Source organism: Pipistrellus hanaki (genome assembly GCF_964339955.1).
Source record: "Pipistrellus hanaki genome assembly, chromosome: 7".
In the NCBI taxonomy this organism is placed as follows: domain Eukaryota; kingdom Metazoa; phylum Chordata; class Mammalia; order Chiroptera; family Vespertilionidae; genus Pipistrellus; species Pipistrellus hanaki.
The window spans coordinates 30,062,466-30,089,756 of NC_140509.1; the positions used below are offsets into that span (position 1 = coordinate 30,062,466).

At 44.0% G+C, this 27,291-nt stretch overlaps 1 protein-coding gene across 1 annotated transcript in view; it reads right to left on the minus strand.

Annotated features, from left to right (window-relative positions):
- Nucleotides 1-4,252, minus strand: part of B3GAT2 (beta-1,3-glucuronyltransferase 2) — a 52,356-nt gene extending 48,104 nt beyond the window's left edge. Inside the window, exon 1 of the mRNA XM_084890409.1 lies at nucleotides 3,097-4,252. Within this exon, the coding sequence (XP_084746535.1) occupies nucleotides 3,097-3,687 (591 nt within the window). The 5' untranslated portion in view covers nucleotides 3,688-4,252. The remainder of the gene's footprint in view (nucleotides 1-3,096) is intronic.
- Nucleotides 4,253-27,291: the final 23,039 nt, after the last annotated feature.

Consider the following 27,291-nt stretch of genomic DNA (forward strand, 5'->3'; position numbering starts at 1 on the left):
CCTTTCATCTTTTACTTTCCTTCATTTGCAGCCAATGCTTAGTGAGCTAATTTGTACCTGGTTCATTTTCTCCCTTCTATCTTATCTGCGTTTACATCAACCATGGAAATTAGAAGCGCCATGAATAAAAGATGAAGCCTGACTCCGGGCATTCTTTCCTTTAAGTACTGTGAATTACTTAAAAGCTGATTTGCGTGTGTGCACATACACAGCGCTGAGATACAGACCTCCACCCTGCAGCATCCCTGGTCAGCATGTTCCTTTCCCCCCTGGGCACTTCAGTGTCCAGCTGTTTTACCTGGTCCTATCTTTTTTCCCCAAGAGAGCCACGTCTACACTGTAATCCACATGGAATCCATTCTAGAACGGCTTTAAGGTAGGCCAGCCCATTAATTCACAAAACTAAGGATGCACAAATTCCACCAATCTGACTTTTTAGAGAGTCAATACTGGTTGCCATGTGAGGACAATAATGTGTTGTAAAAAGAAAAATGGAACATATTGGCATAGATGCATGGCGAACAGATGCCTACTCTGTCCACGTGCATCACGTGGGAGGGAGGAGGGATGGTGGTGGACAAAGGGACTAGTCATAAAATTTCTGGGTTGGAGGGGCCTCTAGGAGCTTTGGAATTTAAATTCTATGTGTGTCTAGGGTGGGAAAGGCTGGGGCTGGGGGAGGGGCAGGCTAGAAGGGGATAATAGGGGGGGAAGTGGGACATATAGCATATAGTAATACTTTCAACAATAAAGATTAAAAAATAGAAGAAAATTCTGTGTGATGCATATTGCATTAAAAAAAACACACTTCTGTTGTGTATCTTTGTATACTTGGCACCTCTCCACAAAAATGAGCTGCACATGCTCTTAATTTTACTCTCATTACTTCAGAAAGTTTTGCTTTTTTCCTTTATAGTTTCCTCTGGCCAAATGCTATTTTTTTCTCCTCACCCTCTCCTTCCTTCTGTTGTCTCTCTTTCTCCCCCCCCCCACCCCCCTCCCCCTCCATGGACCACTTGGGAAAAAAGCCGCCTGTATTCTTCTCTTGCTGCTCAGTAGTCACCGCCAACAAGCCTTCCTTTTGGTTTGGGAAGCAGCCGAGGAAGACTGTCCTGAGTGTCTCTCCGCCTGGGTTGCCCACTCTCGCCCTCATCTGCCACCACACACACACACACACACACACACAGGCACACACACGCACGCACACACACACACACACACGCGCGCGCGCGCGCGACAGGCCAGCAACTGGGAATAAACGTAAATCATTCCCCCGTCACAGCCCTGCCCCCTAACGGGTGATTAACAATGATGTGCATTCCTTTGCACACACAAGACCACGCAGTGTCACAGGTAAGGCAACTCCCAGGGGAAGGAGAAGAGTGGGTTTACAATCGTGGTGTACTGGCATGTGAAAGGCCCGTGCTTCAGAATACACACCCTGTCTTCTGTGGGAGGGAGTATGCAAGCAGAATAAAAATAAAAGCCCAATTTAAAAAAAATCAGACGATATCTGTAGTCTTGGTTATAAAGACTGTCCCACACATTTATTTCTTCCGTAGAAACGTGGACAGAAAGCTCTACCTCCTGAAAGGACGGAGAAGAAAAGGCGGGAAGCAATTACCGGTCCTTTTATTCACGAAGAAGGAGAGGATGAATAGAAATGAAGGTGGCAATTGCTCTTAAGAAATGGATTTTTTTCAAATCACACAGGCAGAAAAATTAACCTGAAGGTGGGCAAGTAGCTTTGGCCTGAGGTTAAGAGCACTACACAGAATGGAAGTGTGGGGCATGTCTGATTTACCAGACACACAGCCCAGTGTGCTTGGGTGAGGTGGGGGCAATGGAGTCTGAGAGGCAGGCTGTCAAGGAATGTGGGGTAGAGGAAGGCAATGGTCGTCCCACAGGATGTCCAAGCATCCAAGACACTTTCCAGCTGTGTTTGTTGGTGAAGAAGGAACTGACAAAACCTTGGAACGCTGTCTTATTGCAGAACACACACACACACACACACACACACACACACTCACACACACACACACACACACACACACACACGCTGCAAAATACCGGTGTCAAGAAGTAACACCTGCTCTAGCCCAGCCCACGGTGCTGGTTGGGCGCACGTGTGGCCTTTCAAGGGATGCACTGAGAACCTCCAGCAAGCCCCAGGATGCAATGGCACCATGAGAGAGAGAGAGAGAGAGAGAGAGAGAGAGAGAGAGAGAGAGAGAGAGAGAGAGAGAGAGAGAACTGGAAGTGCAGTTGGTAGCTCTGGCTGCGAAAAGACAGAACAGCCTTTTCCACAAGGCACAACAGTCTCAAGTCATTTGCCAGAGAGTTTCCTTGGGGGTTAAAAAAAAAAAAAAAAAAAAAGAGGCAGAGTGCTGAGTGGAAAGGGCCTGGGTGGGGTGGGGTGGGGGGAAGACATGGAGGGAGGACCCCCTTAGCAGGCAATGTTTTCACTAATAATCATTTCTGTGCCAGAGGACTGTCCCAGAGAAGTCTGGCTCTTGGCCGATTTTTAAATAACACCACCTTCCTCTCCTTATGGTTCTAGAATCCCAGTCACACCTGTGCGCGCGGAAAGGCCCTGGGAGTACACCAAGCCGCCCCGCACTGCGCGGGGCCCTCTCCCGACCCCCCCCCCCTGTGGCATCCAGTCTCCCCACCCATCTCTCCACCGGGCTCGGTCCTCCCTCTCCACGGGGCTCCGTCCTCCCTCTCCACCGGGCTCCGTCCACCGGGCCCCGTCCTCCCTCTCCACCTGGGGCCACCCAGGCCTGTTCCTGGCGATCATCCCCGCGTCCCACAACTGCGCTACTCCCTCAACCCAATCTCGGGGCCAGGCAGACAGCTAAACCGGACTCCCCTCCTTGAATCCCGGTGGTCCTCACCCCCTGTCCCCCAACCCCCCCCCCCCCCGACCTGCGAAACACGCTAGGACCGGCAGAGGCCGTGGGCTGCCCGCGAGCAGCGCTCCCCCCGGAGTCCCAAAAGTGCACCGAGAAGTGACAGCTCCCAGGGGCAGGCGACCCCCCGACGCCCCCCCCCCGCCCTGCCCCCCCCCCCCCCCAGGGGCGGGCCGGCCGCTACCTCCTGGAAGAGCTCCAGGCTGTAGGTGTTGTCGTCGTCGGCGAAGAAGAGCACGCCGGGCTGCGCGCGCTGGTGCCGGTGCCGCTGGCGCAGCCAGGCCAGGCCGGCGTTGCGCTGCTCGGTGGCGCGCGGCAGGCCGGGCCGCTTGTAGCGCCGCGGCGTGGGCGCGTGCAGGTGCGTGCAGGGCAGGCCGGCCCGCGCCACGAAGCGGCTCACCAGCTCGCTGCGCGCCGCCGCGTCCTCCACCAGGATCCAGTGCAGCCGCGCCACCTGGCGGAGCGTGTTGGCCAGGCGGGTGAGCTCGGCCTTCTGCACCGGGCGGCTGTAGGTGGGCGTGATGGCATAGATGGTGGGCAGCGGCGGCTGCGGCGGCGGCTGCGGCCGAGACTCGTTGCGCCTCTCCGCGCCGCGCCCGGGGCCGCCCCTGCGGAGCGGGGGTCGGGCGGCCCCGCGGCCCACGGCGTAGGGGGAAAAGTAGGGGCGCGGGGTGAGCGGGGGCGCCGGCCTGCGGGTGTCCACGTCGAGCATGAGGATGACGATGAGGATCCAGGGCAGGAGGAGGAAGAATCGGCTGAACAGCACGGACTTCATGGTGCTGCGCGCTTCCCCGGCGTCTCGGGTGCCCCTACGAGGGGGCCGGCCGGGGGCCCCGGCGCGCGGTTTGGACGGCGGCGGCGGCGCCCGCGCTCAGGAAGCCGCGGCCCGCGCGCTCCCCATCGGGTCCGGGCGCTGCGGAGGCCGGGAGCCGGGAGCCGGGAGCCGGGAGCCGGGAGCCGGGCGGTCACCACCTGGCGTGGGGGTCGGCGCAGGTGCCGCGGAGGCAGGGCTCCGAGGAGCGCAGGGCGCGCAGGTGCTGCCCGCACGCGGGGAGCCGGCGGGAAGCGGATTCTGTGGCCGCGCTGCCAGCCCGGAGTGGTGCCGAGCGATGCCCACCGCGCTCTCCCCGGGCCGCCTGGGTCGCCGCTCCGATCCCGCGGCGCCGCGGGCAAAGGGGCTCCCGCCGTGGGCTCCTTCGAGGGGCTCCCCGTCTTCACCTCCGAGCGGGCGGCGGGGACCGGGCGGGGGCGCGGGAGGTGCGGGTCCCCAGCTCCGCGCGAGCTGGCTGCAGAGGGAGCCTGACTCCCGTCCCTGGCGCTCCTCTGCTCTTCCCAGAACCTCTCCGGCTCCGGCAGCGAGATCCCAAACGGAGGGAAGAGAGAGAGAAACAGTGAGGGGCGGGGGCGCTGCGGACTCGCTCGGCGCCCTCCCAGCCCTCCGGTGGGAAGAAGGCAGCGGCGCTGCTGCTGGCGGACAGGGCTGCGGGAGGGCGGCGGGGAGTGGGCTCCGGCCCGACCGGAGAGCTGGCTCCGGGGGCGTCTCCTCACCCCCGGGGAGGCGCGGGAGGGGGTCCCCGAGGGGCGCACGGCCTCCGGGAGGGGGGGCAGATGCTCCTGCGCCCGTCTCCGCGCGCGCCCAGCTTTCCGAAACACTGCAAGGTCTTTGGAGACCCGCCAGGAGCCCCTCCACGTGCGGAAAACTCGGGAGAGCTGAGGTGTGCGGTGGGAGGAGGAGAGGCGGGAAGGGCAAGAGATTCTTCTCTGGCTCCCAGCTGCGGGGCTGGGGGGAAGGGGGTGCGAGCCACGGCAACAAAAAGCGCTTTCACTGGAAGGCAGAAATCGATGGAAGCCCGGGAGACCCAGTTTTGGGGGGGAGGGTGTTGGCGGGGGGGGGGGGGGGGCCTCACAGGTGTTTGGCTGAGGGATAGCGGCTGAGAAGGAATCAATCCCAGCGGCTGCTGCCTGACTGCGGTTAGATCACTGGAGGGAAATTCCTGAAACTCCACCTGAATGCGTTTCACTTGTGTTCTTCTGTAATTTGGAGTCACAGTTACTTGCAGTTCGTTGCCATCGGGTTTATTCCAATTTGAATCTCCCAACGATCCTTTCAAGGAGGCCTGGGAAGTAGAATCACCTCCACTTATTTTTAATTTTTTTTTGGGGGGGGGGTGGAGTGGGAGGAAACTGAGGCCCAGTGTTTAAAGAGATTTCTCCGAGGCCGGTGGCCAGTAGCCCAGTGAAAACGGAACGTGTGTCCTGGGGTCTGGCCGGTGGCTTCCCCTTGCGCCGCCTGCAGAGATCACACCCCACACAGCGGACCCAGAGGGGCCGGCCCTCCTGCCTGTAAACACTGCAACCAAAACCCAGCGGTGACGTGTAGACTTGCGACAGTGACCAATTGGCGCTTCCTGTGGACTTTTCCTATTTTGTGGTCCCGCTAACCGATCCCTGGCGGTCTGCCATGCACCGACAAGAAAGAAGAGGGACCACACTTCCGAGTCACATTCCAGGGAAAGGCTTGCAAAGCTGCGAGAAAGCCACTCTCCCTCTGTGATACTTTCTGAGCCCATCTTCCCACTGTTGTCTGCCTCTGTCTTGCTCATCGATAAATTCCCCAGGTTGCTCGTTCTGAGTGAGAGCAGATGCCCCTCCACGTGTCTTGGGCCTACCCTCGCTGCTCCTGCCTGTCATCAGGCCTTGGCGCTTCAGTGAATTTCCCTGGCTTCCCCCCTCTGAGTCTGAAACCTGAGAGTGAAAAGTACAGATTGAACAATCACCCTGTCCCCTCACCCCACAAGGGCATGCCTTTTGTCCCCACCTCCCTGTATCACCCACAGCTCATGTTTTAAACGCAGCAGATTAGTGCATCCTCATCTCCTCACCTATTCTGGGCTAGCCAAATGGGCCTGGCAACCCAGGTGAGGCGAACTGGGTTTACAGTTGTGAGTATGCAAAACACAACCCCCAGGCCCGGGTGCGCCTGCAGAAATCAATGTCAGCATCTTGGGAAAGGAGGAAGGGAAGACAATTTAGTAAAAGCTTTCTTGTTTTGTTAATCCTCACCTGAGGGTATTTTTTCCATTAATTTTTAGAGAGGGGGGGAGGGAGGGAAGAGGGGGGAGATAGAGGGAAACATTAATTGGTTGCCTCATGCCCCAATGGGGCTGGGGATTGGATCTGCGTTCAGGTACATATCCTTGACCAGAAATCAAACCCACGACCTGCACTGAGCAAAACTGGCCAGGGCAAGGCTTTCCTTAAGTACTAGAAAGCAGCATATACCCCCCACCGACCCTATAAAGAATGCCCAAGTCTCATTCATCCTATCGGAAATGTTAATGCAGTTGAAAAGAAATGCCGAGTGCATTTGCTGGAGTAAACTCAAGTGGTTACTGAATTACATTAAAAAGCGTCACTAATCTTATTAGTATGGAACTCTTGGTTATTCCCACTACACCATAAAACCTATTTCCTAATTGCTTCCTCTTTGTGGTAAAGAAGCATCCAGGGCTATTCAGAGATGAGACACTTTCAAAATTAATCACATTTTGGAATTCGAGATTTCATCTGGTGTCAATTCACAGATGTCATGCAACACAGCACATAACTAGCGCCATCTACATCCCGGAGGTCACTTCATCTTTTCTACTGTCCTTCGTCAGCATTTGCATCCAGGTTTTCCTCATCCCACCATCTCTAGGGGCATCACGGTTTTGTAGTCAGGCAGACCTGGATTTAGTTTCCAGCTGGGCTGCTTTAGGCAATTTTGGAAAGTCAATGAGCCTCTCAAAGCCTTAGTTTCTCACCTGGAGTATGGAGTCAATAATACATACTTCACGGGCATCTTGTAAGGACTAAGTAGGGTAAGTGAGGTGAAGCATTTTGCAGGGGAGTTGGCACTGTGAAGGCAGGCAATAAATGGCATTTGAATACAGGTAGCACATCCTCTGAAGGTTGCAACTCAGGAGATCTTGCAGGATCATCACCACCCCGGAATGTAAAATTAAATCCGTTGAAATAGAGCCCCCACCTGTCAGCAAGACATTATGTGTGTTTTCCAGGTTGGGGTAGGGAAGGGAAGAAAGAGGAAATCAATTTACCCCAAAGATAGGGTGCAGACTGTCATAAAATAAGGATGACATGATTCTGAGTAGCATTTACTTCAAACTACTGAATATGCCATAATGTTTTACAGTCAGTGTCTCAAAAATGTGGGCCCACATCTTTTCTGATCAAATCTCAGTAAAGATAGAGAAATACAGAATTTATTAAGAATGTCCATTTGAAGCATAAAATGAGGGTAAACCCCTTTTGAGTGCAAAATTTTATCACTCTTTAAACATTTAGAGAGTTTATCAGGTACGGGAATGGAAACAACTCCTTTAAATGGAAGGTTGAAGAAATGTCATTTTTGTGAAGCATAACCATTGGGCAGCTCTTGTACTTTCCCCTGTGGTTTATGATATTCTTACATACAACAATTTGAACTTGATCTGTGGCTGGTAATGAAGGTTGGTAGAAGTCACTAGAGTAATTAAAATGATTACCTAACTTCAGAGCTTCTGTACATCCTCTAAGTGTTTATTTTCATTTAATCTCTCTAATTATTTGTGTAACAAATGAGCTTTGCTTCATCTGTGCTAATGAAGCCTTGGATTGCTGGCATCAGCCACTGCATTTCAGCATTCAGCTCTTGTTCTCAAATAAACAAACAAAGGTAAAAAAAAAAATCCCATCTGGGGAGTTAACAAAAACATATTGTATAATCGCTAAACATTTACATTCTGCCATGATGAGTACCATGCCGCTGTAACTTCTGCAGCAGGAAGACGGCAGCGCGATTAGTGCACGGGGCAGAACTGATCCAATCTGACATTTGAGCCTGGGGTTCTGCTAGTGTGACTAAAACAACCTTCAAATGAGCATTTGGGAACATCCTTGATATTCTCAGTCAAGTAAGAATGAGAGCAGGAAAAAAAAAAATATATATATATATATATACACACACACACACAAGAATTTGCAAATACCTACATGATAATATGAGTATGCAAATCAGGTTGTAAAAAGGATCAGAAGTAATTCATGGACAAGTAATAATGTGATGTGCAGGTATAGATAATACCCACAGGCATGTGAACATAAATAATTTCTGTTTAAATACAAAACTTAATTATGTGAAAAAGGGTGACATCAAAATAAATAATTCTAATAGCCCCAATTCCAGGGATCCATGACAGTTTCACTGATAAGTGTCAGAAAAATAATATCCAAACCACGATTAAATGGCTCCTTTGGCTTATGTGATTTTCATGCCTCTAGATACTCTACAAATATCACTTCTGGCCTAGAATTATTCTAAATTACAGTGCTTCCTTAAATTTTAGACATTTGCAGCTATTATGCCCAAAATGTGACAGAGGAAGTAGTTGGTTTAGTAAAATGCCATTTTTATAGGATGAGTTGAGATCAAGGTTATTCAGTAAAAGCAGTTTCTAGAAAAGTAAAAATCTGTAACTTATGCTAATAATTTTATTAATCATAATTCAATTCCGTTTGAATAATAGCTGAAGATATGACATGCCAGTGTGCCTCCATTCCCCTTTACTAATGAGTTAGGATACTCAAAAACCCAATAAAGCATGCATAAAGAATACAAGCAAATTCTATATCTTTTGCTTCACTATCTTAAAAACTGGCATTTACATTAAAATGCTAATGTCTTAGAAATAGAATTTAACAATAAAACTACACTACCTACCTTTCACAGTTGTTAGGACAATCAAAGGAGATAATGTAGTAGATGAAAGTATTTTAAACACCGTACTTTTTAAAATTGAATTTATTGGGGTGACATTGGTTCACAAAATTACATATGTTTCACGTATACAACTCAACAAAACATCATCTGTACACTGAATCATGTGCCCGTCACCCAAAGCAGCCTCTTTCTGTCTACATTCTCCCCTCTTTTGCCCACCTCCTCTTATCCCCCCCTTTCCCTAGGCTATCACACAAAGGCATTTATGTTCTTTGCCTTCTTTCATCCAGCCCCCCAAACCCTTCCTCTCTGACAGCTGTCAGTCTGTTCCATGTAGCCGTGGCCCTGTTTCTATTTTGTTCATCAGTTTATTTTGTTCATTAGATTCCACATATGAGTGAGATCATATGGTATTTGTCTTTCTCTGACCAGCTTATTTCACTTAGCATAATACTATCCAGGTCCACCCAAGCTGTTGCAAAGGGTAAAGTCATTTATACATGTAAAATAGAAGAGATTGGCCATGTGTTGATAGTTGTTGAAGCTCAAATGGGGCCTTCTTATACTATTGGGCCTATTTTTGCATATGTTTCAAAATTGCCATCGAAAAGTTAATATACACACAATAGGTTACTATGTACTGTAGTTTGTTTACCAAAATAATGCTGGTATCACAATCCAGAAGCTGGGTTGGTAGATTGTCCCATATCTCATTGAATCAGCCTTTCAGCCCTGAAAATAGGTCAGTTAAACAGCCATGTCCTATTTGAGGAGGCAATGGTGTGGGTGGGTGTGGGGGCATCTAAATTAGTCCTTTATATAGCAGGAGTAACCAGCATTTGATTAGGGGTATTTCTATGGAAACAAACAAACAAAAAAAAAAATAAAAGGTTAACGACTAGAACAAACTGAGTTTTAAGTCTGGAGGGCAGTCAGTCAGGAAGATTTTTAGTTGTTGGGCTTGAGGCATCTTCAGATGGTGGAGGGAGGACAGGCGGTGGCAATCCAATGACTTTGGTTTAATTTTTTTGTAGTCGGAATGTCTCTGGTGGGGGCATCAGGCTTTGCAGCAGCAGGTAGGAAGGTTGTCCACACGTGATTTGTTGTGGTGATTCCTTTGACATTTACACCAGGTCACCCAGCTTGCAGGGCTTCAGAAAAAGGGCAGTTATAATTTTTAGTGACATCAAGTCAGGAGGGTGAGAGAAAAAATGGAATATATTAATTACTGACAAAATACACGCCAGTCTACAAAGAGGAGGAAAGTTCAGTCAGTGAACATGACCTGGTTCAACAGCCACAAGGGTGCACCGACCCAGAAGGTCCTCTCCGCTGCCACCCCATTGTTGTCAGAGAGCAGTGAAGCAGGACTAGGTTGTTTGTAAAACAAATCTCCTCTTATTAAACTTGGCTTGATTATTTACACAAGTGCAACAAGAATGGCGATTTATCACGGATTCTCTTTTAAGTGTACTTTGCCAGAACTTCTAAGAAGGAGCCTCAGATCGGACCTTCAAAAGTCTGCAGAGGTTGATAAGCCAAGTCAGGACCTTGGCACCAGACTGCCTGCCATACTACAGATCTGGTAAATTCCTCTCCTGTAGAGGTCCCAGTGTAACTTAAGTTTCCTCAGTCTACCAGGAAATGACCTTTCTTACTCACCTATAAGGCTGGGAACCCAGAAAGCAAGGTATTGGGCTGGTATTCAAGGGACTTTAGAAAGTCGATCTTAGTTCTGAAATCTGTCTGGTCATATCTAATTCTATGCATATTATTCTCAAATATGATGTTCCAGTCAAAGCCGTGGTAATATATCCAATGTTTCCAATTATGTCCTGTTACAAGAAGAACATATTCTAATTGAACTTATTGGCCATATTGGCCAGCCAGGTTGATTCTCATCTTTGCCTTATTAATTTGATCTTCTTAATTTGATCTTCATTTGTTTATAAGAGATCTCCAAATATCCTTTTAGATATAAAAGTCCAAATCTTTAAAGGTATATCTATTTCAATGTGACTACAAGCCAAAAAAGCTGTGTTATGGCTTAAAATCAGTATGCCTTTTAATGGATTAACGATGGTCACAAGAAGCATCATCAAAGAGGGTACAAACGATGCAGCCCTCCCAAGTTCCAGAGCCACACTCCGACAGCCTTTGAAAGAAAGATGTAGACACCTCCCCTCACCCCTGAGAAATAGTAACTGTGGGTAGGATGCTAGCCACAAATGGCATTCAACTCACCTGGCTGTGTACCATCATGTTCTCGGGCCCCCAATCTGACCACTGGCTGCCTGTAGACACAGGCCCAACCATCTGCATGCCCTGGCAGGTGGAAAGGCAAGGCCATCTCTCGCTACACAAAATAAGGCCAAAAGGAAAGCAATCACTGTTTCTGGTGCAGAAACAATAGTCAATGGTACCAAAACCAAATTCACAAGGGCCACAATTCAAAGAACTAATTTTTTTATTTTTTTATTTTTATTTTTTTTACAAATGTTTTCCCCCTCCCAACCTGAACTTGTAAAGGAAGGGACAAGGAAAATGTTTACCTTCCTCTCTCTATCAGTATCACAGAGATCCAGGAAAGCTTTGTACGAATTCCTACCTTCTTCCAGCTTTTGTCTGTTCTCCCAGGTCCTCAACCCTGTGTTTAGAGAGTGGCAGTGGCCATCCCAGCCCTTTATGATCACTCCCTCGTTTTCCGAAAACTGTAAGGGAGACAAAACTAAGGGTCACTGTTTGGCCCTGAGAATTAAACAGACATAAGGCTGATTAACAGGAGAAAACACATACACTAATATATTTTAAGTGACATGGGAACCTTCATAAGGAAATGTAGACCCCAAAGAAGTGGCAACACCTATGCTTTTCTATTACACTGAACAGAGAGGCATTGTGAGAAATTAGCTGAAACATATGGGAGGCTATCACCAAAGATACAAATTATCTTAACAAGGTCTGTTTGCATGGCATTTCCTCAGCTTCAACTCCCTGTGGATGGTGAGAATGTTTCCCTCCCTTTCCCCCCCTGGTATGGTGAGGACATCGTTCACTTGGGGGTTTTAGCTCCTGCTTTCAGGAAGAAAGGAGGATCAGAGAGCCCTTCTTACACCTGCTGATTTTCAAGTGCCTTTACCTCAATATAATACTTATGCTAAGTCGCCTACGTTGGGGTGGCATATTCTGCCCGCTTCAGTGTTCTATAACAAAGTAGCAGAGCTGAATGGCTTAAACAACAAACATTTATTTATCACAGTTCCCGTGGTTTGTAAGTCCAAGGTGGCAGCAGATGCAGTGGCGGAGGAGAGCCCTCTTTGGAGTGGCTGACTGCTGACTTCTCACCGTGTCCTCACAAGAAAGAGAGCGAGCACTCTCTGGAGCCCCTTTTATATGGGCACGAATCCCGCTCTTGAGAACTCTACTCTCATGATCTACTTATACCCCCCAAACCCCGCTGCCTAATACCACTACATTGGGGGTTAGGATTTGAGGATATGAATTGCAGGAGGACATAAACATTTAGTTCATTGCACAGGTTGCTTTGCAGTATCTTATTAAATAAGAAAATATCTCCTGCCTGTCTCTCACATAAATCTAGTCCCTGTGGGTAAACACATATTGTAGGAGTACCCCATCTCCAAAATGTAAGAATAATAGAATGTTATCAATGTTTTAGAGGCAATTTCTTCCAAATCTGGCAGCCCATTGACTTGAATTAGTTTTTAAAAATAATTTTCATTGATTTATTTATGAGCGTGATTTTCATTAACAATTACAGTGCCTACATTCATTAGTTTCTGTTTTTTTGAGTTCCATATTAGGTATGATTTGGTGTATTCGGGGGCCTAAGTGAAATGAATCCCTCAAACAAAGTGGACATGAGTTTGCTCCCTTATTTCTCTGCCCATCAGGAGTTTATAGCTTCAGCCTAAGAAGTTATCCACACAGATTCAGTCCCAAAAGAGACTCATTAAGAGGGCTTGGTTCAGAAGCAGGAATAGCATCAGGGCTGCAAAACTGAGGCCCATTGCTTTTCCAACAAGTGCTTGGAATTCTATTCAGATAGAATATAATTAAGCCAGCAAAATCGTCATTCCATAACGAGGGTATAATTGCTTAGAGTTAACACTTGAACTAACCCCAAACAAAAGCCCTCCAATTCCAAATGAAGTTCTAATACAAGCCCCAAGCAGACAGCTGTCAGAACTGCCACCGTCCAGGTGCTGTCACTCTGTAAGGCCCAGAAGCACTGGATTATTGAGAAAGTGGCTGTAATAAAGCACAGGAGCCCACCTGTGGGAACACTGTCTGCTAGGCAGGTTCTTACAAGGCTTAGAAGTTACGTGAGACCCAGGTCAACCTTGTCCACAGGAGCCAACATGGCTGCCGGGAAAAAGAGCTGCCTCAAAATAGGGAGAGTGGAGTCCATGCCCCAGACACCCACTCACCGATCACCCAGCTGAACTTCTTCATCACTTGTCAAATGAATATGATCCTGTTGTCGCCCCTAAAACGAAGAGATGCTGTACACGAACTAGGTTGACCAGGTTCTATTCAATGCACTGAACACATTTTAACACAACAGTCCTTCCAAGTGGGTGGGAAACTTTTCGAAGGTCATCCAGCCAGTAAACATAAGATTCTGGATTTGAATCTAATTCTTTTCTCTTTTCTTTTTTTTTTATTCCAAGGTCAACATTGTTTTCACTATAGCTGTTTTCCACAAATGTGAAGGAGTTGAATGGATAATAGATCTGTGTATGGGAGTTATTTCAGCATCGACAGTCCTTGTGATTAAATGAGTTGATATGTTTAAAACCTTTAGAACAATGACAGAGTATTCAGTAAGCACTGGCTGCAGCTGTAGTGATGATGGTGATATGATGATGTAAGGTGCACCTTTGGCCTCTGGATATGTTGTGAATCATGACAATTAGAATAGGGCTGATTGCACACATTTAAAGAAGTGAGTTATCAAGTGGTTGTTTGTTTTGCAAAAGCACAAACTGGCGTTAGAAAGAGGCTTGGGTTTGAGGTCAGAAGACCAGGGTCCAAGCTTTGGCCCTTCCCATCTTGTCACTCAGAACAATAAGAACTGGAGCCGGTGGAGGGGGTGGGGGTGGAGGGACCAGTGGGTGTTGAGGTTTACCTACACTTGGACAGTGTGTGTGAAATTCTATTTGTCATGGGCATAGCACTATCAAACTGCTACATAATAAAGAAGGTAATGTCTTTTGGGAACTAAGGATTTATCGATATTCTGTGTTTCCTTGTTCCTGCCAGTGTCAGATCCGTGGTAACTGGAGAGAGAAAGGGGTATTTATCTGATGTAATATGGCACACAAACTGTAAGTTCAAAGGAACAGTTCTCTCCCCCAACTCTGCTTTTAACAAGGGCACTTGACTGTCAGGAGAAAACAATCTTCAATAATACAAATTTTAAAAATTTAATTTAGCATACCAGGTATTGTTAGTTAATATATGTGGAGTTCTTTAAACAGTGCTCACACTTACCAAGTGCTATGCCAGTATTATTGCACAGAGTTATGGACAGATTTTGTATGTTAAAGTTTTTAAAAAGAACCATTAATGGTCAGATATATAAAATCTGCCTATAAGTGTTTAAAACTTTAAAGAAGGTATAGTTTTTATTGTGTCATAAATGTAAGATGATATATATATATTTATTATATATATATTTCTATATATACTTATATACATACATATACACATGCATATCTGTTTTTTTACCTAAGGCTTTGTGTCCAGAATGCAAACCTGGTTGCTCACCTCCAAGGCCGACCCCAACCTCCAGCCCCTTGGAAGGCTGAGCTGCTCCACCGAACTGATGGCCCTACCCTGCATCACACAGTTGGTGTGCCTCAAAGCCCCACAGGAACAGACATCTCATCAGGCAGCGCATTCCACGGGCTTAGAAATCAACTCCCAGGGTCCAAAGGCAACGGCCAGACATCTCCCTGGACAAGGTTGAATCTTTTACCCCACGGTTACCACCACTAAGTCTGGGTCATGGTATGCTCCCAAAAGCAGCAGTATTTGGGATGGCAAGTCACATGGTTGGCATCCCATCCCACCCCATCCCACCCCACCCCATCCCATCCCATCCCACCCCATCCACCCCACCCCATCCCACCCCACCCCACCCCATCCCACCCCACCCCATCCCATCCCACCCCATCCCACCCCACCCCACCCCACCCCACCCCATCCCACCCCATCCCACCCCATCCCACTCCACCCCACCCCATCCCACCCCATCCCACCCCACCCCATCCCACCCCATCCCATCCCATCCCAACCCAATTTCTCTAAGATGTCAAACATACACCAATTTAGACTCTGAACTTAACTGGCAACATAGAGTAACTGCACTTTAGGTAACTCCTCAAAGGGCATAACATTAAACTTTCTATGAATTAAAAGTTCCATCCACAGCCCTAGCCGGTTTGGCTCAGTGGATAAAGCATGGGCCTGCAGACTGAAGGGTCCCAGGTTTGACTCTGGGTAAGGGCATGTACCTCGGTTATATGCTCCACCTCAACCCAAACCCTGGTTGGGGCACATGCAGGATGTATTTTTTTTTTCACATCGATATTGCTCTCTGTCTTTCCCTCACTCTTCCACTCTCTCTAAAAATCAAAGGAAAAATCTCCTCGGATGAGGATAAAAAAAAAAAAGTTCTGCCAAGAAAAAGGATGCTTATGAAGGATCACCAGGTGAATGTGGTGTTCAGACGTACTGTGAATAAAGCTAGGCTGCCTCTGGAGGCATCGGGGCAAGGGTCTCATACAGGCATGCTTCTACCTCCTAAGTGCCGTAAAACACACGCAAGGGCACAGTCTCTGCTGTTTTGTAAGGAGAAACTGTGTTGTTAATGTGCAGGGTCTGTGCAACTAGACATTGCAGCTTCTTAGAACAAATAAACACTCCTATGTGCTGTGTAAAATAGAATATGAGCTTAACATTGTGTCACTGGAAGTGCTGCTACCACAACCTGCTCGTTTGGGAAGATGCTTCACAGATTGAGATTCTGACTAATGAGAACACCAGGGAATTCAACCAATCAGAACTCCACAATGCCCTTATTACTCCTTTGCCATCTCAGAATTCAGTAACTAAAGGGTAGTGGTAATGAATTCAGTACTACCTAAGAAATATGGGTCAGCTAGAAAGGTGAATTGCCTGTGGTTATGACAAATAAAAAGTAATATAATATACATCCCCAAATACCTAGATTTGGGAGAGAATGTGAAAGGGCAAAAATAAATTAGTAGGGTTTACAAAAAGACAAAAAAAAAAAAAAAGACAAATTTAGAAGACTACAAATTTCTCATATTAGACTCAAAGCCTTATTAACTCAAAAAAATTTTTTTTTAAATCAGGCCATAATTAGGGTGAAATTTTATAATAGCAATAAAGAGTAGGAAGTAAAAGTTCCCTTTATTCCACTTTTATCCCATCTCCCTCAAACCCCCGGCATCTCCACCCCGTTGTATTAAGCACTGTTAATAGTGCCTTTAGGTTACAGCTTTCAGCTTCTACTGGTCACCACCTGTCTTTGCATCAAGTCAGAGCGATAGATGTGAACTGCATTTACCCTCCTTCCCTGTGTTTGCTCTCCTCGCATTGCCCTTCACTCTGATGCAATCAGCCTGCCCCGAGAGTTATAAGGTGAGACCCAAGAAACCAGGACCGTGTTTGCTGGACAAACATTGCTGAGAGCCTTGTTCATTATTTCCCAGTGTTCTCGCAATGAAGACTTACAGGAGGAATTTGTCTCTGGTCTCAGGACTGGGGATGGAGGAGGTTCTTCAGATCTGTTTTCATCTACGGGACTGTTGCCGTTACCATGGCCACAAAGCAAATCATCCTAAACCTAACGGTGTGAAATGATTACTTATTATGCTCATGAATTCTGTTGGCTAGGAATTCCATCAGGGCATACTGGAGTGTCTTATCGCTGCTCCATTGTCTGGGGTCTTGCATGGAAGACTCAGGCTAGGGATTAGGATCTTCTGGAGGCTTGTTCCCTCATATGTTTTATGCTGGCTTTGTCTAAGACTTTAGCTGGTCCTATTGGCTGGAACCCTTATATATAATATAGCAGAAAGCTAGGTAAAAGATCTTTAATGGCCTAGCAATGGACACCACATAGCATTTCTTTTGTTGCTTTCCATTGGCTGAGTTAATTATAAAGTCATTTCTCATGTCCAGAGGGAAGGGAAATAGTGTCCACCTATTTAGCAAGGTTCTGGAAAAAAACATGAGGGACTGAAAATAATGCTATGTCCATTTAAGGAAACTATCATTGATCACAGGACCCTCTGACACATGGTCCACTATGTATACTAATTACTTACAAATCTTAGAGGCAAATTCTCCTCTACTTTCATTCTATCTTACAATGTTTTATACTAGAGGCCTGGTGCATGAAATTTGTGCATGGGTTGGGGTTGTTCCTCAGCCCAGCCTGCGTCCTCTCCAATCTGGGACCCCTCACGGGCAGTCAGACATTCCTCTCACAATCCAGGGCTGCTGGTTCCAGAATGATCGCCTGCCTTCCTGCCTGATTGCCCCTAATGACTTCTACCTGCCAGCCTGATCACCCCATAACCACTCTGCTTCCAGCCTCACCTACACCTAACTGCTCCCCTGCCAACCTGATCGCTCCCTCCTCCCCACAACTGTCCTCCCCTACAGGCCTGGTCACCCCCAATGCCCTTCTCTGCTGGCCTGGTCACCCCTAACTGCCCTCCCTTGCCAGCCTGGTCACCCCCAACTGCCCTCCCCTGCCGGACTGGTCCCCCCCCCACAACTGCCCACCCCTACAGGTCATCTTGTGGTGGCCATCTTGTGTCCACATTGGGGTGGCCATCTTTGTGTGTTGGAGAGATGGTCAATATGCATATTGCCTTCTTTATATAGGATATCTTTCTAAATCACTGCAGATAATTTTGGAGCAGAGACAAAAATATAAATTAATTCAAATGGTTCTAAGTACCAAATTAATAGTTCTAAGTACCAAATTAATTTCATCTGGAAGAACAAGAACATGACATTCAGCAATCAAATCCTAACAAATGCTGTCTGCTATCCAAATTTTAACCTTACCTTACATTGACTTAGAATGGAAACCCTGAGGAGTCATTTATCCTTTCAAGTTAAGTTTTTGATCCCTACACTGGAATAGTTTCCATTCATCCTACTGGAAAAGTATGTTAAATAAGTGAATTCATTTCCTAATTGTTCTGCAGTTTGGAGATACAAATCTCAAATGCTTCTGCAATACTTATTTCATGTACTTAAAATATTTTGCATTACACCACTTAAAAATAATAATATACTTTTTCTGAAAAGGTAGACTAAGAATTTATAAAGATTCTTGGTATAACTTTTTACAAAGATGATAATATTTAACTTTTCAATAAAACAGTTTTCCAATCTTTTCCCCTAAAGATGAGGTATTAATTATGTCATTCTCCCAGCATAATTAAGATTTTATTTGACACATCTATGTGAGGGATTCCTTGTCTGTGAAGAGCAATGAGTTTTATTAAATATGTCATCTCCCATATCAGATTTGTTATAATCAAATTTCATTTCCCTTCATTTTCTTCACTACTTCTAGGCTGCAGAGCCAATTTATTCTCCTGTATATAAATTGATTATTTCATGAAAAGGGAGTCACTATAACTATTAAATGCAAAATTACCATAACACAGACTGCAATTGTCAATTTAGGCACACCTGAATTAGGAAGCTATGATGTAAAAGGGACTAATTTAACAATTTCTGATTGTTTCCCGTGGACATTAGCTAGAGTAACTAGAAATCTACAGCAACAGAATGATGCAAAATAGACAAGTAAATGTTTTTAAAAACCATGAAAATTTATATGTGAAACACTGAGCCGTGGCCTTGCCATAAGAATTAGTATTAATTGCTTAAGGTTTTGCTGATCTTTTAGGGTAAGTTTTAAGACAATTGACTAAATCTTTTATAAACAAAGTAGAATAGTAATCATATGACTGTCTAATATCATATCACGATAACATATCAAATAATTGTTCTCCCCATACGCTAGTCAATTTCCTGTTTGCTTCTCTTGCCTTGAAATGTCCTCCTCGATATCCACCTTGTACGCTCTTGTTGAGTCCCACCTAAAGTCCAATGCCTGGATCACACATCAACACTTTCAGGGGTTTTTCCTATCTCCCCCAAGGCAGATTCTCTCCTGCCCTCTGCCTTTGGTGAGAGAGCTCATTAGCATATTCTTGCCCTAGCATTTTATATATATTTGTCATTTTCCCAGAGCCTCCTCCTTTCAGAGTTCTTTGTGGGAAGTGCCATGACTTGTGCATTTCTGTCTCACCCACAGCATTCCTACCAGGGCTATGTACATAGAAGGTGGTAAAAAGTGTGGATTGGGTTATAAACTGAAGTTTGTGTGCCTATGAGGTTGACCTACAAATATGTGGAAGTATTATGAGATGATAACTAATGTAGTCTGGGGCCCCACTTTGTTTTGCTGGATGTGTGTGTGTGTCTGTGTGTGTGTGTGTGTGTGTGTGTGTGTGTGTGTGTGTGTGTAATAGATAGCATTCTGGTTGCATTTTGAGACTCTTAACACTCCTATTTGTTTGCTCCCTTTGAATGATCTCATTGGCCAGGGCAGTGGCCTTAGAGAATGGATAAAGACCACTATCTAAGCAATGTGCTTCTGTCTTCAATGAATTCCATCCTTTCTTCCTGTTTCTGGCTTGTTGGACTATACATATGGCCTCCCCCTCTTTGCCTTGTACCATTGAGGCTCACAATGAGATTTCAGATTTTCTGCTAGGATCTAACCTGTCATTTTCTAAGGAAGCCCCTTCTGGTGCCACAGCAGGGCCTTGACTAGGCTTCCGGAGTCTCTGACTCTTCTTATCAAGGGAGGGAAACTCAGTATTTCTAATATTCTATGTACTACTAAGGGAATTAATTAATTTTGGAATGACAATATTAGTATCTTAATATTTATTAGTCTAAGTAAAAATTAATGAAGGTGATTTCCATACATGGACCTTATTATTTTTGTTTATTTTCACTAGTTAAGTGTCTGCTGGTTAGGTTTTCACTCTTGAGCTCTTTTTAGACTGTATGAAAAACAGGCAAAATACAGTCTTCTACCAGGAGTGTTTTGCAGTGACAGTGAGCGTGAATGATGCCTGGTGGGCAAAGCATGTGTTCATGCTTCTTCCCCTTGTACTCTGACTTGCTAAGATCAGTATCTTTGTGGATTGGAACAGATTGGCTTCTGGAGATGAGTCCCTTTCTGCACCTCCCCCCCATCATGCTTCTGGCATTTTATGATCCATAACAATTGTTGGGAAGTTGTGGGCCTGTTTAATTTTCCTGTTGCAGCCTCAAAGCTGGTTTTTAGTTAATGTTAATAGGCATTTACTACCTTGGGCACAATCACTCTATTTGGTTTTCTGCAAAATGAAGAATTATAGAGCAAATGGGTGGTTGCTCAAGGCTTAAAGCCAAACTCATAGGTTACACGAGCAAATGTGAAGGGTTTTATAGCCCACATTTTTGTGCTTATCCACTTCTTGTTCCAGCTTAACTTTCCTATTTTTATTATATTTTATGTCTCTGTTTTTAAAAAACCTGTTTTGAATTATTTTGCTTGGTTATAGTAATTGAATTTTATAAGCAATCAAATCTTTTCTGGTACAAGACAGGTTAAACATAAACAAATTTCAGAAAGCAAAGACATACGGATTTTGACATTTGAGACTTATATGAAAATAATTTTAAGAGGGAGTAAACATATGATAAAACTTTAATTAATCCTAATTTGGGAAAGAGAGAATTGCGGTCAAGTGAACCATATGATTAAGTTAGAGCTAATTAGAAGATGGTTGTGGTGCAGCTATTGTTCAGAATCTTCCTGACATTATCTAACTTTACTCTGGTGAGTGAAATGTACTGAACATAATTGATTTTTTCTTTGGTGAATAAAGCTTTCACAATGGCCCAGGGACAATCATTGTGAACATCAATTTGGATTTGAACATAATTGGAGACATGTAAGTTTTAAGAGGTGAGGCTGAATTTGTACTGACCCCAGGTCAGACTGGAAATTGATTTAAAAAATTAAATCTCTTCTCTCAGTTTGTTATCAGTAACTCATTCCTTTTTCCTAATAGTGACTGAGAGCAAACAAAACCCCCCTAACTACTCCTCGGGAAGAAACACATATATTGAGTGAAAGACTTCTTGTTGAGGTCACTCTGCCTGAATAATTTAATTAATTATTTTGATTGAGACCTTATTATTGGGTCGGCAGCTAAGTAATTGCGGATTTTTTAAAGAAAATCAAAGACAATTTTTTCATGGAACTAAATAACTTTATTCTGTAATGTATTGCCCATTTTGATCAATGACCTTTTGCCATCTTTCAGGCAGCATCATAATCCCACGTTCAAAAAACTTCTGGTTTTTATTAGCAAAAAACTGAATCAGGTACGATTTGACATCATCATCATTATTGAAATTTTTACCATTCAAGGAGTTTTGTAAAGATCGAAACAAAAAGTAATCAGATGGTGCAAGGTCAGGACTATATGGTGGATGTGGCAAAACATCCCAACCAAGCTCCATTAATTTTTGCCGAGTGACCAAAGATGTGTGTGGCCTTGCATTGTCATGATGGAATACAACACCTTTTCGATTTGTCAATTCGGGCCGCTTTTCTTCAACTGCATTGTTTAATTTCGTTAGTTGTTCAATGTAGACATCAGAATTGGTCGTTCGGTTGGGTGGTAAGAGTTCAAAGTAAACAATTCCTTTGTAATCCCACCAAACTGATAACAAAACCTTCTTTTGATGAATATCAGCTTTTGATGTTGTTTGAGTTGGTTCACCTGGCCTGCTCCACGATCTTTTCCGCTTGATATTGTTGTAAACAACCCATTTTTCATCGCCAGTTATCAGTCGTTTTAAAAATGGATCATTTTCATTACGTTTCTTTAGCAAATCGCAGCTGCTAATGCGTTGCGTTAACTGTGATTCTTTCAGTTCGTGAGGAACCCATGTATCGAGTTTTTGAACATAGCCAAGTTGTTTTAAGTGATTTTCAATGCATGTATGTGATACATGAAGCTTCTCTGCAATCTCACGTGTTGTACTGTGACAGTCCGAATTGATTATTGCTTTGATTAGGGCGTCATCAACTTCAACTGGACGACCAGAGCGTCTTTCATCTTTGAGTGAAAAATCACCAGAACGAAATTTGGCAAACCAATTTTGACACTGCCGTTCTTTTAAGGCTTCGTCACCATAAACAGCACATAACTTTTTATGAGCTTGCGATGCATTTTTCCCTTTGCGGAAATAAAAAAGCAAAATATGACGAAAATGTTCCTTTTGATTTTCCATTTTTCAACGAACGCCAAACAAAAACTACAAAACAGATCAAAAAACTTTTTTTACTGATTAACAGCTGAATAGCCAACTATCAAATACAAAATGTGTTTTACATTTGTACTATGTCTGCAAACCTAAAAATTCAACTGAAGCCATATATGTGTGAAACCCGCAATTACTTAGTTGCCGACCCAATATTTACAGCTTTGGGGCCGTGGCACTACAATGAGGGATGAGATCACTACATTCTAAAGTGGAACGAAAAATTTGGAGCGATTCTCTCACACTCAATTTGTCTTTCAAAATTTAGTAAAATATGGCTTGGGCACTTTAAAATTAAGCAAATCATGTATTTTTTTTTTTTTTTAGTAGAAACAATACATTAAATCTATGCAAAAGAGGATAAAAAGGAATCTTGTTTGCCAATGGATGGGATAATTGGAGCCGAGTGAGGATATTGAGCTGCTAATAAAGAATGAAATTTCACTGAATTACTAGGTGGAGGTATAAAAATCACACTCCATCTATCTGGTGGCTGGGCATCTGGCATTCTCAATGATTCTCCACATAGCTACACTTTCAAAATAAAATAGGAACAGTCTTTCTGAATAGCCAGGAAATTCTATAGGATGGGATGAGAACCTGTTTCAGAATATACTTTGCATCATGTAGAACTTGACTTAACAAGTTTCTCTGGTGATCTCTAGTACTTTCTAGGTTTCAGAAGGCAGAGAATTAGATATAACGAGGGAGAGAGGGGGATAAAGAGAGAGAGAGGGCGTTGAACTGAGATGATATGGATTGAGACACATGTGTCTGCTGCGTTGAGTGAAAGCTCATGAATGTGGGCATATGTGGGAGTGTGTGGTGTTGGGAAGTTTAACTGGGGAGTCAACATACGAGCAATAGCAACCATGGTGACAGAGAAAAGAGCAGAATCTTCAATTATATAAATATAGTCACCCAGGGGAATTTATTTACATATGTTATCAGCATTTGCTTTGTGATTTTTTTTATTTTATGGGATGGTCAGTCAGGTATAGCTACAAGAGAAGATGGCGGGAAGGCTCAGGAAAACAAAGCTTATTATAGGCACAGATTCCAGGAGCAGGAGGCATAGCACATGCAGGGCTACATGGGAAAGACACCAGGGGCCAGGAGGGCTCACAGCCTATACTAGAATTTTGCAGGAGGGGCAAGGTGGGGTGGGGAAAACATAGGATTGGCTAGGTTGTATAATTGTGGTGGGTTTTGGGCTATGCACGTGGTCTCTAGTTGTCTGGTACCAGGTCCTGGGGTTTGACTAAGGCAGGAATATTGCCCCGGGGTATGTGGGCTCCATAGGGGAAGTATGGCTCTGGATTAGTTAGTCTGTCCATCAAAGGCATGTCCTCAGCCGGGCCTTTGCTCCCCCAAGAATTGGTTAGCCCTAGGAGGGGCATTCTCTCTTCCCAGCCAGAAAGGTTCTTTAAGATGTCAAAACATCCTAATGTACAAAAAATTACAAATCCTACACTATAGCATTGAAGACCATCCCTGAGAATCAAAATGTAATATACTGAAATAAAATCTGTAATGATAAATGAGATGTCAGGTAGAGGTTCAATGATCATACTCCTCCTTTTGGAGAAGTGCAATACGTTTCAGACAGATCTCTTTCTAAAGTACAGGTGCCTGTGTGTGCGCTTAAGTTTTATCACCTCAGGCATAACGTTTGTTTAGCTAAAATTTAATTTATCCAATGTAACATTCCTAAGGACTTATGCGTTTTCCAAGATAAATGGTATAAATGTTGCAGTGTTATTATTTCCTCCGACCTTTACAAAAAAGATAGGTAGACTACAGTTGAGGCGAGGTGTCTGAAAAGAATGTTTACTACTATTTTAATGGTTTAGGAAGAAAAGATGCATAAAAATATGCTTTAACATTCTATAAATTCTATAGCCAACTATTTCGGAATAGGCCTGTATTTGTAACAAATCATATCCAACCATGCAAAAAAAAAAAAATTGTTTTCACAGCTTCTCTTTAAAAAGCATTACAACATTTATGTTGCATATAGAGAGTAAAGCACTGAAAAAAAGCACTGATTGGTGCCTGATGCAATTTAATCTTTTATTTTAAACATTTGTCCCCCTGGCTGGGTAGCTTAGTTGGTTAGAGTGTCATCCTGATACGCCAAGGTTGTGGTTTGATCCCTGGTCAGGGCAAAAACTCTTGCTCCCTTCCTCTCTCTCTCTCCCTCTGAAAATAAATAAATAACTAAATAAACATTTGTCTTGATTTAAAAAATTGATGTTATCTCTAGAGAACGTTTCCTTTCACTCATTTCCAGGTGTGTCATTTGAAAGGCCTTTCATGGGGTGAGGGTTAATAACAGACTTGAGCTGGCTGGTGAATTGTGGGTAGTCAGGGCTCCCTTTGTTCCTCAAATCCTCTGCCTTTGTTCAAGTTCTGTGTTCTGACAGATAAACACCGTGTGCCCTACTTCTCTCTGTAAAAGCTCCTACTCCACCGAATCTGTTCGATATTTCTCTTTTACATAATGAACCATTGTTAATGGCAAAGGGAAAAAAAGGGCTTTCCCTTTTTCTGCACCCATTGGAAAAAATCCTTGGGTTTTTCAGCAGAGTCTGCTCATTTTAGGGTATGGTTTTGACACCTTACTTTATTTTTATTTTTATTAAAGACAAACATCACTTTAGATCACTAAGACTTGCTTTAGGTTTTCCTGTGAGCTAATTCAGATGAAAGGATATACATAACATTGGATAAGCCATAGAAGAGAAATGAAAACCAAGGAAGTATTGCTATGAAAGAGAAATTGAACTATATTTCCACCAACATCCCCATAAAGATGACATCTCTGAACTATAAGGTATGATTAGAAAGTTATTCATTTAAAAATATATATATAGTGTCAGAGCTTACACCTCCAAAATGAACTTTATCACCTTCAGAATTGTGGCAGGAGGGTTAAAAGAATACTGGCTTTTAAGACTACATAAGTTAGGCCATTCTTCTGGCTTCACAGCGCATTACCAAAGCACCATACTTGGTTGGGCCTTAGTTACCTCCATTATTAAATGGTGGTGATAATACCTACTTCTCAGGAGAATGCATTAAATGGCATTGTTATTCAACCAATATTAGCTCTCTATCCCTCTTTGATATAAGAATGAATACCTCAAAACATGAGCGCAGGAGAAGGATTAAGACAGAACAAGAGACAGAATTTTGTGTCTGCAGAGGCAGGCTCCCATTCATTTCAATTTGTTGTATTTAAACACAAGGCACCTACTGAAGCACATTCCTTTTGAATACCACATTTTACTCTTTAAAGTGGATTCAAATTTTTGATGCTTCCAAAAATACTCAAAGTCAATTTTTGTGACTGTAATGAATTATCAAACTTGGGTAAGTTTTCTGGTAACATCTCACTGAAGTGTGTGTGTGTGTGTGTGTGTGTGTGTGTGTGTGCGCACACACATACACATGGGCATACATGGGAACAAACAGTCCTTTTTATGTACTGTCTGACTATAAGGAGACAGATTTATGTGCCTTACAACTTATTTCTAAGGACACTTCTAGAAAAGTTTTGAGCCTCATCAGCAATGTTGCCCTCCTGTGATGAGCAAGCCTAGTGGTCCAGAGCTTGAGGGTTCAGCAGTACCACTGAGGCAATGAATCGGCAGCAGCCTCTGGAGAGCAGTTTCTTCCTGGGTTAAAGGGAGAGAATACCTCCTGGTTGACCTCAGAAGTTTAAAGGCAGTCACAAGAGATAATAAGTGGGATATATATATATATATATATATATATATATATATATATATATATTGCCACAAATGTTGTAAATGGTGAATTGGAAAGAACTTTAGAAAAATGAACTACTATGCAGCTGTACAAAAGTAGGATCCCTTTCCCTTTGAGACAGCATGGAGGGATCTGGAGAGTATTACGTGAAATAAGCCAGTCAGAGAAAGACAAGTGTATCACATGATCTCACTTGTATGTGGAATCTAATGAACAAGATAAACTGATGAACAAAAAAGAACCAGAGACACTGAAGCATGGAACAGACTCATGTATTTCAGAGTGAAAGGGGAGTCGGGGCAAGAAGAGATTAACTAGTGAACTTATATGCATAACCCATATAAGTTCACTCGTTAATGTGGATGGACAATAATGAGGGGAAGACCTGAGGAGGGTGTGGGAGTTAGGGGGTGGGGGCCAATGGGAAGGGGAGGGACATCTGGAATATTTCCAACAATAAAGATAAATTTTAAAAAATGAACTCTCCATTTTAAATGTAGAAAGTGAGACCTAGGGGAAAAAAATCAAGAACACCAGGGACAAGTGGCAGGAATTTCCTGAACTTGCTCAACTGATGCGGTGTGACTCGGCTTTCCCATTCTCACAATTCCAGCTGGAAGAGGCACCTCAAGAGGCAAGGATTGTGAGTCTTGGGTTCATACACAGACATTCTATGAAGTTGCTGCAATTAAGTTCACTTATAAAAAATAGAATTGCCTTTAATTAAAAAAAATAAGCCCATAATAATAGAATATTGCCATGGTTCTTTTTGCCTTCAGTGTCTCCATACAATACTTTTCTGTAGTTCTCAAAATGTATTTCCCCTAGAAGCCATGCACGATGGACTGCTCCTGATGTTGAGAAGACAAAAAATAAAATAAAAAAAAACCAAGGACGCTTCACAGCAGAGGAGGGACATAGTTTTATTGAGATATAATTGGCAAACAAACAAATAAACAAAAGCGCTCACATAATTAATGTATAAAATTTGGTAAGCTTGGACATATGTATAGTCTCATGTCACCACCACCACAATTAAGGTGATATATATTTCATCTCCAAAAGTTTTCTCATGTCTCCTTTTTGATGGTAAGAGCATGTAAAACGAGATCAACCCTCTTAGACACACAATATCTATTACGATCCTTATAGTGTTCTTTGATTCACTTCTTCAGCCCACCCTTGAAACAGTCCCTTCTGTTTCTGTCATGCTGCTGTAACCAGATCTCTCTGGTGGAATTCAGGACTTGTCCTTACTGTCTCTCAATGGAGCACCTTTGCTTACACAGACTTAATGGACTGGGACTAGCTGGATTTTCTGTTAAGTTACATCTATAAATACACTTTGCTTTGGTGGCCCTTCCC